At 35.0% G+C, this 17,963-nt stretch overlaps 1 protein-coding gene across 1 annotated transcript in view; it reads right to left on the reverse strand.

Moving 5' to 3' along the window:
* CFTR (CF transmembrane conductance regulator) overlaps window positions 1–17,963 on the reverse strand; it is a 168,373-nt gene that overhangs the window by 62,253 nt on the left and 88,157 nt on the right. The window contains exons 12-15 of the mRNA XM_059396522.1: window positions 13,614–13,708; window positions 11,171–11,257; window positions 8,516–9,245; window positions 6,439–6,567 (exon numbers count right to left, since the gene is read on the reverse strand). Coding sequence (XP_059252505.1) covers window positions 6,439–6,567; window positions 8,516–9,245; window positions 11,171–11,257; window positions 13,614–13,708 — 1,041 coding nt within the window. The remainder of the gene's footprint in view (window positions 1–6,438; window positions 6,568–8,515; window positions 9,246–11,170; window positions 11,258–13,613; window positions 13,709–17,963) is intronic.

The following is a 17,963-nucleotide window of genomic DNA, read 5'->3' on the forward strand; positions in this document are numbered from 1 at the left end:
ATAGACTCTTAACTACAGAGAACAAACCAACGGTTATCAGAGGGGAGGTGGACGGGGGGATGGATGAAATAGGTGATGGGGATTAAGGAGTGCACTTGTGATGAACACTGGATGATTACGATAAAAACTTAACAAACAAATTAAAATCAGAAAAAGATTATTCCCCAAAAAAAAGGTCTCGACAGTATGAAAATTCAGTTTATTATAAATTCAGTTTGTTATAAAGACAAAACATCCACTGTAGGTGAAAATATACACTAACTAGTACTACTCAGACTTTCCCAAGGTGGAAGTTTTTGTCTAAGGAATAAATATTCTATACCATAACTGAAAAAATAAAAATTTTTAAACAACTGTGATGTTTTTAGTTCCTTCAATATTTAAGAGATCTTCACTCAGTTCTATTTCAATTTGCTATTCTATTCTCCTAAAACCTCTGGACAATCTTCTGCTAATACCATCACACTTGTGATACTACAAATGACTATGATTATACAATTCTCCCAAAACTAACTTTACCAAAGACCTAATAGCAAAAAAACAAGAAACTGTGAGTAAAATTATCTGAAAATTAATACTACATAAAAATTAATAGAGAAGAAACAAATATACTCAAGTCTCAAGTGTTCTTTCATACTCAAAGTATCTAACAGTACTATATAAAAATGTATAGAGAACATTTGGGATTAACTAAGAAATTATGCTATAAAGTTCTGTATTTTAAAGAGGTGCACAGGGTGCCTGGGTGGCGCGGTCAGTTAAGCATCTGCCTTTGGCTCAGATCATGACCCCAGGGTCCTGGGATCCAGCCCCCACATCGGGCTCCCTCTCTCTCTCCTCCCAACTCGTGCTCTCTCTCTCATTATCTCTGTTACTACCTCTATCTCCCTCTCAAATAAATAAATAAAATTTTTTAAAAAGAGGTGTGTAAGTTGTAGTTTAATTCACATTATCATGAGTATAATAATGAAAAATCTAATGTTACTATTCTTACTTTCTTACTTTTTTCATTGTACACATAGCCTCCATGCATTGCATTAGTAAAGAAGAGAAAAAAATAATTCCTGTTTCCTTGAAATTTAAGAAAATTCAAATTGACAAGAAAAAAGGGCAATAATCTGGCTATTTCAAAAGTCTGTGTTCCAGTACAAATGCTTTCCTATTTCCTAAGACTAATAAAATCACTCAAGAACCTAGGTAAGGGTATACTTCTGAGTCACTCCTTGGTTATTATAGCCCCTATTTGTTCCAATTAAAGAAATATTGACACTCCAATTAAAGAAGTGTCAATATTTCTGGCATTGCCAACATTCTTGGGATAAGAATAAATCCCAGAAACAAATATTTTATAATATTTAGTGATGAACAATAAACAAAGCAGTTTTCCAAAGAACTGGTCTAGTCAACATAATATAAAGTTATTTCCTGGCTGTTGTAAATCGAGACCACTAGTAGATAGAGACACAGAACTTCCACCGCAAACTACTTTTGTTGACTGAAACAAAAACCCTTCCAAGGACTTGACATAATGATATAAGTACAAATATTTGGGGGCATAATAGAAACAATTGATTAAGCAAATTCTATCATTTCATTTCAAAATGTTTCAAAGTTCATACACCTTATGATAGAGTGAGAGTCCTGGGTCAATAAAAAGCAAAAGCAAAATGCCTTTATTATTATTTTTTTTAGGGATTTAAACTTCAATCCGTATCACCTAGGAAACAGTATAGTCTAAATCAGCAATGCCCAAAAGAAATTTCTACAATGATTTCTACTATATCTGCATTGTTCAATTTTGTTGCCACTTATTACATGGGACACTTGATCACTGGAAATGTGGCTAGTATATGTGACCGCGAAACTGAATTTTAAATTTCATTTTATTTTACTTAATTTCACTTAAAATTTATATATTGCTGGTGGCTACTGCACTGGACAATGCATGTATAGAATAATTATAGGGCTGTAGACAGTATTTATTACATATCCATGTAATAATCCAGTGATGGCATCTCTGCACTCAAAATCTGATGATGGCATCTCTGAGGACCGCTCCATGGATTATCAAGATGATGATTCATGAACTGTGCCAATGACCCCAAGATGAAAAAGAAGTAGCCAGTATTGGGGCCCTTGGGTGGCTCAGCTCGTTGAGCATCTAACTAGTCATGATCTCAGGGTTGTGGGACTGAGTCTGCCTCAGGCTCTGTGCTCCGTGGGGAGTCTGTTTGAGATTCCCTCTCTCCCTCTCCCTCTGCCGCCAACAATGCTCTCTCTCTCTCTCTCTCTCTCTTAAATAAATAAATGAATCTTTAAAAAAAACACATTTGAAAAAGCAGATTATAGATCATGTACTGTGGGGTAAAGTTAAAGAATCCAAACCAATTTATTCTACAAGTTTTTAGATACACAGGATTCAGATCTACTCCTAAATCACACAATGAGATCTGTACGTAAATGAATACCTATTAAAGTACAACTGTTATTTTGAGTTGTTACCAAAGGAGCACAGCATTATAAGTGTTCAGCTAACATAATGCACATCAGTACATTAGTGCATTCCACCCATGAGCTCTATTTTGTTCACTATCCACACAGCACACACTATAAACACAGAATTGTATAACACATTGAAAGAAATATGTGTTGAAGGAGTAAACAGCTGCATGAATGGCAGGCAGTAGTAGCAAAGTGACATATTTTCAAATCATGCCCCAAAACATAGATCCATGCTAAGGAAAGCTGCATTAAAAGAATTATTATTAATCACTTATAGCAGAAGTACTATGGGAGTATATTACATGTCTGTTTTACTAGTAATATAAGGCTACTCAGGGCTTCCTTCTTAACAAAGAGATGATAAATCACAAAAGAATAGGATACAGCAGTACTCTGGCACATTTCTTAAAAATTACAGAATGAAGGGGCACCTGGGTGGCTCAGTGGGTTAAAGCCTCTGCCTTCAGCTCAGGTCATGATCCCTGTGTCCTGGGATTGAGCCCCGCACTGGGCTCTCTGCTCAGCAGAGTCTACTTCCTCCTCCTCTCTCTCTGCCTGCCTCTCTGCCTACTTGTGATCTCTGTCAAATAAATAAATAAAATATTAAAAGAAAAAAAATTACAAAATGAAAATACTAAGCTTAGGATCTTAAGATACTCCGGTCAACAATACCCTCTGGTTATTATAAAAGGAAACTGTTTCTTACTCTTCTTTGTATTTCTCTACCTAGTCAGTGAGTACTGTCAAGGAGAAGCACTAGAAAGCCCAACATGATAGAAATCTTATAGCCTGGGGTACCTGGGTGGCTCAGTTAGTTAAGTGGTTGCCTACCACCCAGGTCATGATCCCAAGGTCCAGGGATTCAGCCCCATGTCCGGTTCCTTGCTCATCGGGCAGTCTGTTTCTCCCTCTCTCTCTCTCCCACTGCCCTCCCTCCACTCATCCCCCTCTCTGCCTCTTTGTCTCTCAAGTATATAAATAAAATCTTTAAAAAAGAAAGAAATTTTATGACCTATGCCCTTGGTGCTAATATCAAAGAACTTATAGAAAATATTGCTTTGCAGTAGAAAAAAATCATATAAAAATATAAAGGTAGACTGACTCCCTTATCAAAATAACACATTAATGATATGTGATAACAAACTGCATAAATCAAACTAATATTTTCAGTTTCATGCTTTGAAGAAATAAGAAAGGGAAACATTTGGAACCAACTGATAAAATCATAAAATCTAAATTGAAGTATGGTATCTATTAAAACTAAAAATGGATAAATTACTGTCATCAAGGAAGAAATGTATCTTAACCTTTCTTCAGGTTGATCATGATGAGTATGAGGCTCTAAACAAGGTTTAAAAGAACTAAGCTATCTTCTGGGGTTAGAACCTGCACCATGATGCATACTGAAGAGATATGTCAATGGTAATGAAAAAGGGGCACACTGGTATTAAGAGAGAAGTTCAATGTAAAAGAAGAACCATGTAAATTTTGACTCAAAAAGGTGACATAATTGTGAACATCAGTGTTTAGCGATTTAGCGTGCACATCATTAAAACAATTGTTTGTCTACTAACACACCAAGGTTTGTTAATCAAAATTTTGACAGCCACTTTATTGGCAATGCCCCCAGGATGCTGGCCAAAAAACCTCACCATAGTATATCATTTCTTCCCTAGAAAATGGCATTATCAATGTCTTTTGTCCATTAAAAAGACATTTTTTTCTGGCAATAACCGGGAAGGCTCCACTAATCATTTACATTCTCTCTTGTAATTTAGTTTCTAACTTAAAGACAAAGGGTCACTGTCTTCATGATTAAATGAGCTAGTAATATTGTATGCAAGTACAGCAGCACAATGCTCAATCACTAATTAGTTAATTAATTATACACCATTTTGAAAGGAGCATAAGTTAAACTCTACGGAGCTGGATAGGACAAAGATCCTGTAAATTAACATAAATCATCACCATATTCAGAGAGGACCATTTTTTCCTACGTAACTCTATAAATTGGGGACAATCAAGAAATGTGACCTTCCAGTGCAGAGATTTAAATCATTAACAGTTACAAAGGGCTGGTTTGAGATTAAATGTGACACAAGAGTATGTTTCATTCACATTAGTGCTGGTCATTTGGCATGACTAGCAGAGATTAATGAGGTAAATTTAAAATACATTTCAAAGCAATTTTTGACTCATGCGAGAGTGTCAAATTACCCAACCCCATATTTTTATTAAAGTATAAAAGGGATTATTGAAACTTTCATTATATCTCGGTTATGGATTTGCCCACCTCAGACTATCTTGAGCTTTATAATAACGTGTGACATTAAGGATGTCAATGAGAGCAGCAACCAGCATTGCTCACCATGTGCCAAGCCCTATATTAAGTGCTTTACAGCCAAGATGTGTCTTAACTCGCAAACATGACCTAGGAAGTTGGTACTATTACAATCTCCATTTTGTAGATGAGGATATTGATGCTCAGAGTGATTAACTACCTTACTCCATTTCATAGTGTTAACAAGACAGACTGAGGTTACGGCCAAGTGCATGCAATACCAGAGTCGTTAGTGTACTACACAACTCACAGCAAACCTCCATCTGGTGTCTTAATTTACAAAAGAAGAGATATCACCAGAACTCAAGGAATAAATGGAAACTGATGGTTTATCAGTAAAAAAAAAAGTATCTACAACTTTTTCTATATATATACCTTTTGATATTAAGTTGATCAGGGAGAAGTGTTGATATTCTATGTGGACCACATTACTGAGGTTAGAAACATCCCAACAATAGGAAAACACCTATAGCTATAAGATTGGTTTTCGGTTACATATACATTTACACTGTCTCAGGAGAGGCACTTCTTCACCTCGGTCATTTCTTCCCTGAAGGCAGTATGGGACTTCATAAATTTAGCTTGTATATTAGGGCGCATCCCGTGGTGTCACCTGGGAAAAGTATCTAGGGCAACTAGTCATTCACAGGCTGAATCCAACCCACATGTGTGTTTGTTGAACTCACTTAGTGCTCATTTGCTTGTTTTTATTTAATCAGCTATCTATATTTTAAAAATGGGAAGACTTCACAGAAAAAAATCTGGATTTCTATCTTATCTCAATAAACAAAAAGATTTAGCAAAACTGATCCCAACTTCCCTCACAGCAAGTCCTTGGCTAGTGCCACGTTTCCCTTGGCCCCATCAGACAACTGGAGGGCAAATGCTCTCCATTCAGCCTCTAAGCCACTTCACCCACAGACATTTTCTGCCAGGCTCTTTCTGGCATATTGATGGCTTCTCCTCATCTAGAGAGAAGCCTCAGCCACCATCCAGTTTCAAGAATGTCTTACATGGTTGTGTACTTCACTTGTAATCCCTACTATGCTCTTGGCACTTCCCTCCCTTGTTGTTTTAATCTGGTGATGCAACAGACAGCAAGGGTGTAACAAAGAGACCAAGATGGTGGCACCAAAGACAGACAAATTCTATAAGCAAGGAGATGATGTGGATCTCTGAAAGGATTACTTAAAATGGTTACCAAGCCATAAATACATATTTATTTCAATTTGTGAAGATAGTCATTTAAAGATGGTGATTCATTACTTGCATATTCAATAATGCACTATGTATAGTCAAGTGAACTTAAAAGTGAGTAAAGAATAATTTTCACTGTTTAATTTCAATCCATATAAAGGTATTCTACTTAGAGGTTTTGAACCTCTCTATTAAAAGCTCTTCAACTAGAGGATTTAAATACATTTTATATGTTATATATGAAACAGCAAAATAGCACAGAACTATATGAAACTATAAATTTCATTATATAATGTAAAATTATAAATATACCCATATCTATGTGTAGATAAGTACACATTATATATGCATAATATAACTTTAAATCACAGTAATATTTTACAACAGAAAATTCTTACCTCAGCCAGAAAAATAACTAAGCACCAAATTAGCACAAAAACTAAGCTCTTGTGGATAGTAACATATCGGAGGTATGTGTTCCATGTTGTCACTGGTGGTATGCTTTCAACATCGTCAATAAAGCACTCCTAACAAAGAGAATCATGGTTATTACAGGGAGAAAATAGAGTTTCACACCACCATTGTGGTTTTATTTGGAATGAATGTGTGGAAATAAAGGAACACTGGTATTTGAAGCTAATGGGTTTCATTAAATATGAACCATCACAAATGACCTGTGTGATGTCACTCTATAGCCACTATAATGTCCACTAGAAGAACACAACTTTTTGAAAAATGAGAAATGCTGGAATTTTTCAAAATTCTGGAAGTAAGTCACTGATAATACAACTGTATTGATTTTGGACAATTTTTACCATTTTAATGTTTAACAGCAACATCACACGTTTTATCAAATAAATAGTACCATCAAGCTGAAGTTGCTAGAACTCTCCTTGATTAACCCATTTCTTCAAGGCTCTGTGGACAAATACAGTTTGGAATTTTGCTGGCTACAGAGGTCTGCCTAGAGAAGTGAAGGCCAGTTGATATCTGTATGTTCCTCAGAAGCTGGGATTATCTCTCTTTCCAGATATGACTTAAGTTATATAATTCTAATCTTCAGCATATTTCCCTGAAGTTTTTATCTGTCTTTTGGTAGATGTGTTTCCAAAATCTGAAAAAGGGCAAGCCCAGATATTCCTAAGGGAAAAGATACTTTTGTTTTCTTATGAAGTCAACAAAATTCATAAAAGCAGCCTCAGAAACTCAGAGAGGTTCTGTGAAATTGGAATACAGCACACCGATTTGAAGTAAAAATTTCTAGAAGTGAACAAGCCTGGATTTGAATTTGAACTGACTTCCTAGGAACTGCCTGAATTTAGGCAGCTGGACTTCTCCAAACTTTAGTTATTTTTGTCTGTAAATGAGGATAAGGATACATTCCTCTGGGGATAGTGGTGAGGACTAAATCTACACTGCCTGGCTCAGAAGCAATCAGTAAATACTAACTGTTATCAGTTAAAGAGATCATTCTTTACAATGAAATTCACAGTTCTGGTTTGAGAGATTTCATTCGGATTGAAATTAAAACCATACAGATAAATCATCCCTTAGGAACCCTTTGTAAAATTGTAGAAATACTGAAATCATGCATTTTAGAAATCATCTGTTCTGTTCTCTCATTTTACAGAGCAGGAAATTTGGGTCCCAAGATGTTAAATGACTTGTGCCTTGCCAAAGGTCATACTACTCTTAAATGATCTACGCTATTAAAACAGGTCAATTCATTACAATGCTGCCCAATTCATGCAAGGCGCGTGAGGAACTTTTCTAGCAACAACAAAAACAAAACAAACAATCAAAAAAACAAAAACCACAATAAACAAAAACCCTCCCCTTTTATGTTGCCTCCTATTTGAAGAAAAAAAGCATTTTGTTCTTCAAAACGTACTATAGAAGACTTTCTATCTGAAGGTTGGCACTAACATGCATTGAGTTTCATATAACTTCTTTAAGAGAAACCTGTCCAGAGAGCCACCTTACAAAGCAAATTTAAAAGATAATAAGAAGCCCACACAAATGTATAACTGAGAGACCAGATGCTTATATACCTTACACAGGTTACCTCCATACCAAATACCCCTTGGCCTCTAAATAACTGAAGCTGCTATTTGTTTATATATTTATTTATACTCCACTTCCTTCCACAGAGGTTTTAAGGTGGTAACAAAGCAGATTTACAATAGTTTATAATTTACTAAATTTATAATAATTATCACTGCCCTACTCAAGGACCCAACACTAGCCCTTTCAATACATTTTACGGGAAGAGATACATTTGTTGCCAAAGGAAATAGTTTATTCTTGTACATTTTGAAGTTGCTTATATAATTCGTGGACTCCAGACTTTCTGACTCTTAAAATAATCCTCATCTTCAGCCCACAATTTGAGTAAGTTTTATATCATATTATATACTGTATTTCACTCAGTTGCACTCAGTGACAAACACAAAACCACTGATCGTTTACACATACCTTTAAATCTTCTTCGTTAATTTCCTCACTGATTTCCAAGCCACTATCTTGAGATAGCCGTCTTGAATATATATCCATTTCAGTTAAGTTTGCCTGAGGAGCCAGCGACATTTTACGTGTGGATGAGGCTGTCCTTCCATGAAAGCTTTGACCTTGGTTCCCTGGGGAGCATGTCATCAGATTCAGAACAGACTGCCTTCGTTGTCTCTGCAACGTGGGGCCAGTGTTGATCATGTTGCTTCGAGGCAGGATGGCCTCTCCTTGCTCAGCACCATCAGGAACCAAGGACAGCCTTCTCTCTAAGGGCTCATCGGAATCTTCTTCAATGCCATTCATTTGTAATGGAGTCTTCTGTACAACTGAAAATTTTCTGATAGAATTCACTGGATTAAGAATAGAGTTCTTCCTTTTTTCACCAAACTCTCCAGTCTGTTTAAAAGATTGCTTTTTTGTTTCATTCCAGGAGACAGGCGCATCTCCTTCTAATGAAAAACGCCGTAAAGTCTCAGTTATGATTGAATTTCTTCTTTCTGCACTAAACTGGTCAAAAGAATCATATCCCATGAGCTTTGAGCTGAAGTCGGGCCGTAGATTTTGTAATTCAGAAAATGTCCCATAAAAATAGCAGCTACCTTCATGTAAAATTAATATTTTGTCAGCTTTCTTTAAATGTTCCATTTTAGAAGTGACCAAAATCCTAGTTTTGTTAGCCATCAATTTACAGACACAGCTTTAAGAATATAAAAAGATATAAACAAGATATCAATTATATAAATATTTTATTACAAGTCTTTGTATTATATTCTAACATTTTATTAATGTATTCTTGTGTAAAACGGCTATCATAACAAAGTCATTTATTATACATAAAATAATTCTAAAAGTAAATGATAGCAATTAATTTGGTACCTCTTGAATTAGTATAGCATGAACTATATTATTACTGAACTATTACAGTATACTATACCCTAAAGTTGAGTGATTAACATATCTAGAGTGAAATTAAAATCTGATGTTAGATAAATGTTGGATTTAAGCAAATTGGTTATCCTCTGGGTCTTGGTTTGTTCCTCTAAAAAATGAGAGAACTGTTAGATAACCTTTAAAGATCCCTGGGGGTTTATATTTTTGTGTCCTTTAAGATGTCAGAGCTTTCACATTCTTTACATTTTCTATTAATTTCCTTTTACATTTTAAGTTGGCTACAAATTTAGTTCTCAAGAGATAATATCAAGACTAATCTGATTTATTAAAAAATAATAATAAACCTGAGAATTGAATAATAAATTTGACCTTCCTCTAACAAAATTTCCTTTTAGTTTAAAAGTAAATCCTGACTAGAACCATCTAGAACCACTAGACCAGTTTCTTTTTGTTTTGACATTAAGACATCATATATTGTATAGAAAGAGGCATCATTCTAGAGGCACCTCAGTCACTCAGTCAGACTTGATCTCCCTTCAGATCAGGTGACGATCCCAGAGTCCTGGGATCTAGCCTTGTTTTGGGCTTCCTGCTCAGTGGGGAATCTGCTACTCCTCCTCTTCCTATCCCTCTCCCCCATGCTCATCCCAGCTTCTCTAAAATAAAATAATTAACAAAATAAATAAAATCTTGAAAGAAAGAAGTTATACGAGATTATACTTTAACATACTAATATAGCTAACAAAGTTTATATTAGTAAGAAATTACTTATCACACTCATAAGATTGTAAAATCCTAGGTATTAAATTTAAATTCCAGGAAAGGTGTTCTAGGGGTAATCAAACCATTTTATACATACACACATCTCTATATCCTTATTGCTTAAAATACTTATTTCAGAAGAGTATTGTAATAATTCTCCTAATAAACTACTTTAGAGTTCATGAAATCATTTTGAAGCTGAAATCAAGTCATCTAACAAACTGCTCCTCTTAGGAATTTTACATATGTTGAATCCCAGTGGGAGCTCCCATGAACTTTAAGTCCCTAGTTTCATGTGACTAAGGAAGAAATTCTGTAGGAGGTATCAAGGTAGATGAAGAGTCTGATCAGTCATCTGCATTAAAACATTCAGCTTGTTTAGTTTCTTAAGAAATATCCTATTTAGGGGCGCCTGGGTAGCTCAGTGGTTTGGGCTGCTGCCTTTGGCTCGGGTCACGATCTCGGGGTCCTGGGATCGAGCCCCGCATCGGGCTCCCTGCTCCGCAGGAAGCCTGCTTCCCTCTCTCTCTCTCTGCCTGCCTCTCTGCCTACTTGTGATCTCTGTCTGTCAAATAAATAAATAAAATCTTAAAAAAAAAAAGAAATATCCTATTTAAGGAGAAGATAAACTAAAACACTAACACAGAAAAGTAAAAACGCCAAGTATAATAACCAATTAAAATAACAGATGCCATAAGGTGATAATAATGCAAAAACTACATAGATAATGATTCTTGTATCAATAGCAATGGAAGAAATTGGTTTACCATGAGGTGGTCAGAAAAGGTTATTGATCTTGAATTTTGACTATAAAGGGAAGATCTGATTTAAGTAAGTACTATGAGTCTTTCTCCCACAATGAGTCACAATGGTGGTCAAGATTCTCAAGAGTAAAATGCAGTCTCTGATGGTATAGTTGTTCTTTCTTGTCTTTTAGCATGAGCATTATAAGTTATTCAAAGAACATACCTTTCAAATATTTCTTTTTCTGTTAAAACATCCAGGTATCCAAAAGGAGAGTCTAATAGGTATAAATCAGCATCTTTATATACTGCTCTAAAAAGAAAATTGATATGAAATTAGCTTACTAAAATATTTCCTGTCATTTAGTACAGACAGTTCTAAATCAAAATCAAAAAGGTAATTCACAAATGATTTTTGTGTTTTTTTACAATATTCCAGAATGACTGAAGTGACTTTGCTAAATTAAGTGGCATAAACCAGCAGAAGTTAACCTGAATCTCATCATACCACACAATTTAAAACATTACCTTAAAAAAAGAATATTTTTAATAATAGTATCTGTTTAGAGCTAAGCACCATGCTATGTTCTGGGAATATGATGGTAAAAATTACATAGTCCCTGCCCTCAAAGATCCTGCATGGTGGTGGGAAAGCAAAGAAGAAGATACACTATTTTGATGCTGTAAAATGTCAGAGACCACAATGAAATAGCACACCGAAGTAGAGGTAAATTTGACCCCTACCAAAAAATTCTTGCAGCTATAATATTACTATCATATTTTGTTCCATAGAATTTCAATCTCTGCACCATATTTGTAAGAATTCCAAACAAGTGAAGGATAAATAATTCACAACAAAAATGTATACCCATATCAGTTTTACTTTTCATGTTAAAAAAAATTACAAGTAAGTATAATCTTCATCAAACTGATCTTAGAACAATAACAAAATGAAGGTATAGTCCCATATTAACAGAAATAAGACTAAATCTTTATAACATTTGAATTTTTCAGGTGTGGGTTGTTAGTGACATTACCCCTATCCCACACATGGGATTCAGTGTTTACATATAATTCTTGGTACTTTCTATAAAACTTGTATTCAGTCAGCTTGTAACTAAGAGAAGTAAATTTAAACAATCAGAAATTACAAAAAGGCAGTGAAATCTAAAAGAATTGTGCAGTGTAAATTATTTTTGAAGATAACATGCAGGAGCTAGATAAAAGACCCCTATCAAAATGTACCCTCAAGGTCTTTCCTCTCCGCTACTCAGTTTTTCTCTCTCCCCTTCATACTTATGACCACAGTTTCTCAAGAAATGGAAATAATGCATTCACCATCTAAAACTGGACAACATATAACACATTCCAATCAGAATAAGAATAAATAATTACTTTCAATAGTACCTCAAATTGTGTATATCTTACAATAAAACCAAATTTTAAACTTTTATTGATACAAACTCAATTCTGTGTTAAATGCCAAGAAGCCATATAACATATCTTAAATTTGAAATGGAATGCTTAAGGTAAGTTTTCCTTTGGCTCCCAGATTAATCAGTTTCTAACTATTTAGAAGCTATTATATTGTCTGTGAATTATCCATATCTAGCAATTTATGACTTCATAAGTAATCCCAAAATCAAGTCATGGTTTAACGTCGAGAGTCAAGAGGATCTGGTTCAAACTGTGACTCTACGATTTCCTGATATAGTTTTTGGCAAGTGAAGCTCTAATAGCCTCAATTATCTGATGATCTCTTTCACAGAGTGGGGAGAACAATTCTTTCTTTGCAGGGAAACATGAGGGTTAAGTAAAATTACACATACATACATACACACACACAGTCCACCTAGAATAATACCAGGCAATTGCAGGTGCTCAGTGGGTTTACTGTTCCAGCCTTTGAAAGCAGGAGAAAGTAGGAGAAAGGAGCCAACATATCAATAAATCAATGTGATTTCTTGTTAACAACCTTGCAACACAGTGAGAAGAATTCTATTCAAATAAAACTGGAGGAATATTTGACTTCTCATATTACCAGTAACTTTTTAAACTGAAAGTTACAGTTTAACCACAAAGCCTACTCCTTGACACAAATTCAAATTAACTTTATATGCTTTTCTTTGACAGCTCAAAATGCAGAGACTATGTCTCTACCAAGGGACTTCACTGTCCCCCACAATGTTAGATGTGCTTACCCTATTTATTTTCCCTTAAAGATTACAGACTTGAAGCCAAGTGACATCATTTGCCAAAAAAATGTATGTTTATATAAACTAGGAAGTAGAAGCAGAAGCTTAAAACAAGTGAGTGCCTTGTGGGGTGGGGTAAATGAGGAGTCCTGTGACAGACTTAACAAAAGCATACTTTTTCCCTTTTGCTATGCAGAAACTCAGAGTTTTCTACTTGTACTAAATCATGCCATAAGGTAAATAAGTGTAGAGATGCCAAAGAGCATGCCATTTGAAAAAGCCATCATCTTTATCAAATATGAATACTAAACCATTATCTGTAGTTCCTAAAGGTGATTCTTCACCTGCTAATCATAAAACCCGAGGCATTTTTCAGTTTCAGAAACAGAATATAAAAAACAGAGAAATGTCTATAATTTTTACATGCATGATATTTACAACAAATGCTCGCTGAACCAATAATGGGATATTCACCTTGCTAAGGAAATTCTTGCTCGCTGCCCTCCACTCAGTGTGATTCCACCTTCTCCAAGGACGATATTGTCCTTCTCTGCAAACTTGGAGATGTCCTATTACCAAAAACAGAAAGTTAGAGAGGAACTGTTCATGTGTTTCTGAACTTGAAAGGTACATTTTCCTTCAAGTGCAGTCATATATCAGACTGTCGCTCTAACCATAGCCGAAACTTAAAACACCACATCTCAATTATTTCAAATCCACTTTAATTGGGCAAAATGTGCCTGAAATTTTAGAAATAAATTTTTCTTCAGTTTTTAGAATGTCCTTCATGACCATGAAATAAGATTTGGAAAAACCAAAAGGCAAACTAAATGTACATGTATGGGTATGTAAATGTGTATATATAATCCACAAGTCTATTACACAAATTCAAATACTGCTAACATGCTAACATGCCATTACCTTCCAAATTAAACTCAGTCTTTTAAAAGGAAATCTCCAGGGGCGCCTGGGTGGCTCAGTGGGTTAAGCCGCTGCCTTCGGCTCAGGTCATGATCTCAGAGTCCTGGAATCGAGTCCTGCATCGGGCTCTCTGCTCAGCAGAGAGCCTGCTTCCCCCCCCCCTCTCTCTGCCTGCCTCCCCATCTACTTGTGATTTCTCTCTGTCAAATAAATAAATAAAATCTTTTAAAAAAAAATAAAAAAATAAAAAAAATAAAAGGAAATCTCCAAACATGAATAAACCTCCTAACAAGAAAAACTAAAAATACTATTCATATCCCCTATGGTACCTAAGCATACTGAGGGGTGGCCAAGTGGTAATTCCTTTCCATACATCTCTTGCCCACCTACCAGTCTTCTTCCCCACCATCCAAAGTCTTCTGTCATCAACTCTGCCTCTCTTGTCACCAGTGTCCACATGGGTCATAACATCCTGACTCCCAGTTAGTGAGCTTCTCATGCCAGGCATTGTAAAAGAAGTTTAGCATTTATAAAAAAATAGTCCTTGATTCCCACTCATTGTTAAGTCTAAATTGGAAGACAAGCCATAGTCCTGGAGAATGCTAAATAACATCTCAATGACTTAATTAATTCTTTTAAGATAAGTTACAAAAACAGTACACGACTAATTGGCAAATTAATTGTATCCTGTAACAGAAGTATCCTATAATAGAAAATCCAAGAAGGCTTTCTGGAAGAAATGAGGTTCTCCTGAGACATGAAGAAGGAGTTAGGTAGAAGTCTCACTTTAGTTAAGAAAAAGTTGCTCTCCCTGTGCTCTACTCATCCCCAAACATCTACTCCTCTCTTTTGTTACCACCTTCTTCTCTCTCCATCTACTAAAAAACAAAAACAAAAACAAAAACAAACTTTATCCTTTTTCTTTCACAATCCAGAAGCTATCCATCATATCTCCTTGACCTACCACCACCATTATCAATATTTAAATTGTCAAAATGGTTACTTCTATAATTCATTGGTTTCTATTCCCTACCTTATGAAAATTAAATAGAACTTACTAAACAAAACTCTAAACTCATAAAGCAGGTAAATGAACAAATATTCATTTATATTAAAAACTATTTGGCAGCTCTGGGAGGCTAGAACCATGCTAGCCATTGCCCCTAATGCACTGTTAAAGTCAATAGTCCTGACATAGGGGGACCAGAGGCCAGAGATAAAAAAATGCTGACATATTGGAGGAGACACAGTAGGACTCAGCAAAGCTGGTCACACAGGCTTTGAAGAATGATCACAAGAAGACGTCACAGACAGCCAGCACCCCTGCAGGTGAGGAAGACCTTGATGGTTGAGATGTATCAAACCAAGTGCCTCATTTCCTTCTACTGAACTGAATGATTTTTTTTTCAACTTATGAGCCAAAGCACATATGCAGGAGTCTATCCAAATACAAGGTCTACATTTGAATTCCACAGTCCTGAGTCTAAAATCTGTAACCTCACTGAAGAAGCACCTCCAGGAACACCTCAGTCCTTAGGTATTTACTGAGCTGTTGGTTGAACCACACCCTCTGTACTCGATTGAGAGCAACTAACAAGAAAGCTCGCATGTGTATTTTTCTCCTATACCACATTTACTTCCCCAAATCCCATTCTCTTTTTTAAAAATAAATCTTTTACAGTGAAAAAGATAAAGAAGAGGTTGCCTTAGGTGAATATATTGAGTGAAGGCTTTTATAAAGGAGGCAAATTTTCTAACACATTGTTAAAAAGCCAGACAATGCTGGAATTATTGGAGTTTTCATTTCCCAAGATTTGAATTCAATACTACACTAGTTAAAAGCTTTTAATATTTTTAAAATTTAGAAATACCAATAGTTATGTTGATAATATGATTATGATATAGTTACACTTAGGGAATAGATTGTGAATTTAGAGGATACAAAATCCTAGCCCAGTACAAACATTTAATAATGATTTGTGGAATGTAAGAAGAGAGAAAGAGAGAACGAAGGAAGGGTGGGTAACTAAACATGAAGCAAAAAAGAAAGGTGTGCATATAAGAAAAGGAAATGAAGAAGAGTGTAGAGAGTAAAGAAAGAAAATGGGAAAGGAATAGTGTCAGAAGTAGATTTTCTTAGAAAAAAGCAAGAAGATATTGGCAGAATAAAAGAGGCAAGAAATTTGAAGAGGAAAATAAGAAAAAATAGAAGATCATGAATGAACATTTTCACTTTTCTTACTGACTTTAAATGTCCAAAGAGCACAGATGCAATTTTATTACATTAATTTTATTTTATTAAGATAATAAATAGGAAGCTATTCCAGCCAAATTTCTTTCATTTGTCTTTGTGTGTTATAGATATTAACAATTTTTTCTGCTATTTGTTTTCACTCTGTTTATACCATGTGATCTGCAAAATTTTCATTTTCATGAAGTCAATATATCTATCTGGAATTCCTATATTGGTTAAAAAGTATTACTCCACTGTCAGGTTGTTCATGTAATATCCTAAATTTTCTCTTAAAATTTTTATTATTCTTATAAAATTAAAAAAAGATATTCAAGGTACAATTTTTGTTTATATACTGGTGTAAGAATCTAAGCGTCTTTCCTCTTAGTTGGATAGGAGACACGGTTCATTAAATAATGTTCCTCTGAATTTATATATCATCTACTATATATAAAATTCTCATATTTTCTAAGATCTATTTCTGGGTTCTCTGTCTTATTTCTCTGATCCATTTCCTATTCCTATACTAATACTCTGCTGGGTTTTTTGGTTTTGATCTTTTACAGGCATTAACTATGATTTAATATCTGGCAAATCACAACCCTTATTCATAAATCTTATGGTTCTTTTTGTTCATTTAATCTTCTATATAATAACAATATCAGCAACAGCAAAAGTAATAGTAATATTAGCTAATGTATACTGAGGGCTTACTGTATGTCACATACCATTTTAAGCACTTTAAATGTATTAACTTTTTAAATATTCAATACAGCCTTATCCTTATTTTAAATGTGAAGAAATTGAAAGTTAGAAAAGACTAAGTATCATTCCAAAATAGCACAACTAGTTTGGAGCTAGGATTCAAACCAAGGCAGATCTTGTTTTAGATCCGTCAGTAGAGTTTACAGTTCTTCATATATGTCCTATATACTTCCTGTTAGATTTATGCCCAATTTATTTATTTATTTTTATTATTTTATTTATTTGTTTGCTTTAGAGTGAGAGAGAGCGAGTGTGTACACATGTGTGCACAGTGGGGAGGGGCAGAGGGAGAGAGAAAGAGGGAATCTTAATCAGGGTCCATAGCCACCATAGAGCCGGATGGGGGTCTCAGTCTCACAACCCTGAGATCATGACCTGAGCCAAAACCTAGAGTTGGACCCTTAACTGAATGAGCCACCCAGGCACCCCCATCCCTAATATTTTTAAATTGAGATATAACTGACATATAAAATTGCATTGCATTAATTTCAGGTGTACAACATATTTGTTATATGTATATCTTATAAAATGAGTCACAATAAATTTAGTTAACATCTATCACCACATACAGTTACAAATTTATTTTTCTTGTGAAAAGAACTTACAAGACTTGCTCTCTTAGTATTCCTCCAAAATATACTACCGTATTGTTAACTATGGTCACCTTAGTGTACATACTATATCCCCAGGACTTAATTTCCTTAAAACTGGAAGTCTGTGCTTTTTGATCACCTTCATCTATTTCATCCTCTCTCACACCCCCAACCCCACTCCTGTTTCTGGAAACCACCCATCTGTATGCTGTATCTACGAGTTCCAATTTTTTACAATGTCACGTGTAAGTGAGACCATACAGTGTTTATCTTTTTCTGTCTGATTTATTTTACTTAGCATAATATTTTCTA

The sequence above is a fragment of the Mustela nigripes genome, chromosome 4 (assembly GCF_022355385.1).
Source record: "Mustela nigripes isolate SB6536 chromosome 4, MUSNIG.SB6536, whole genome shotgun sequence".
In the NCBI taxonomy this organism is placed as follows: Eukaryota; Metazoa; Chordata; class Mammalia; order Carnivora; family Mustelidae; genus Mustela; species Mustela nigripes.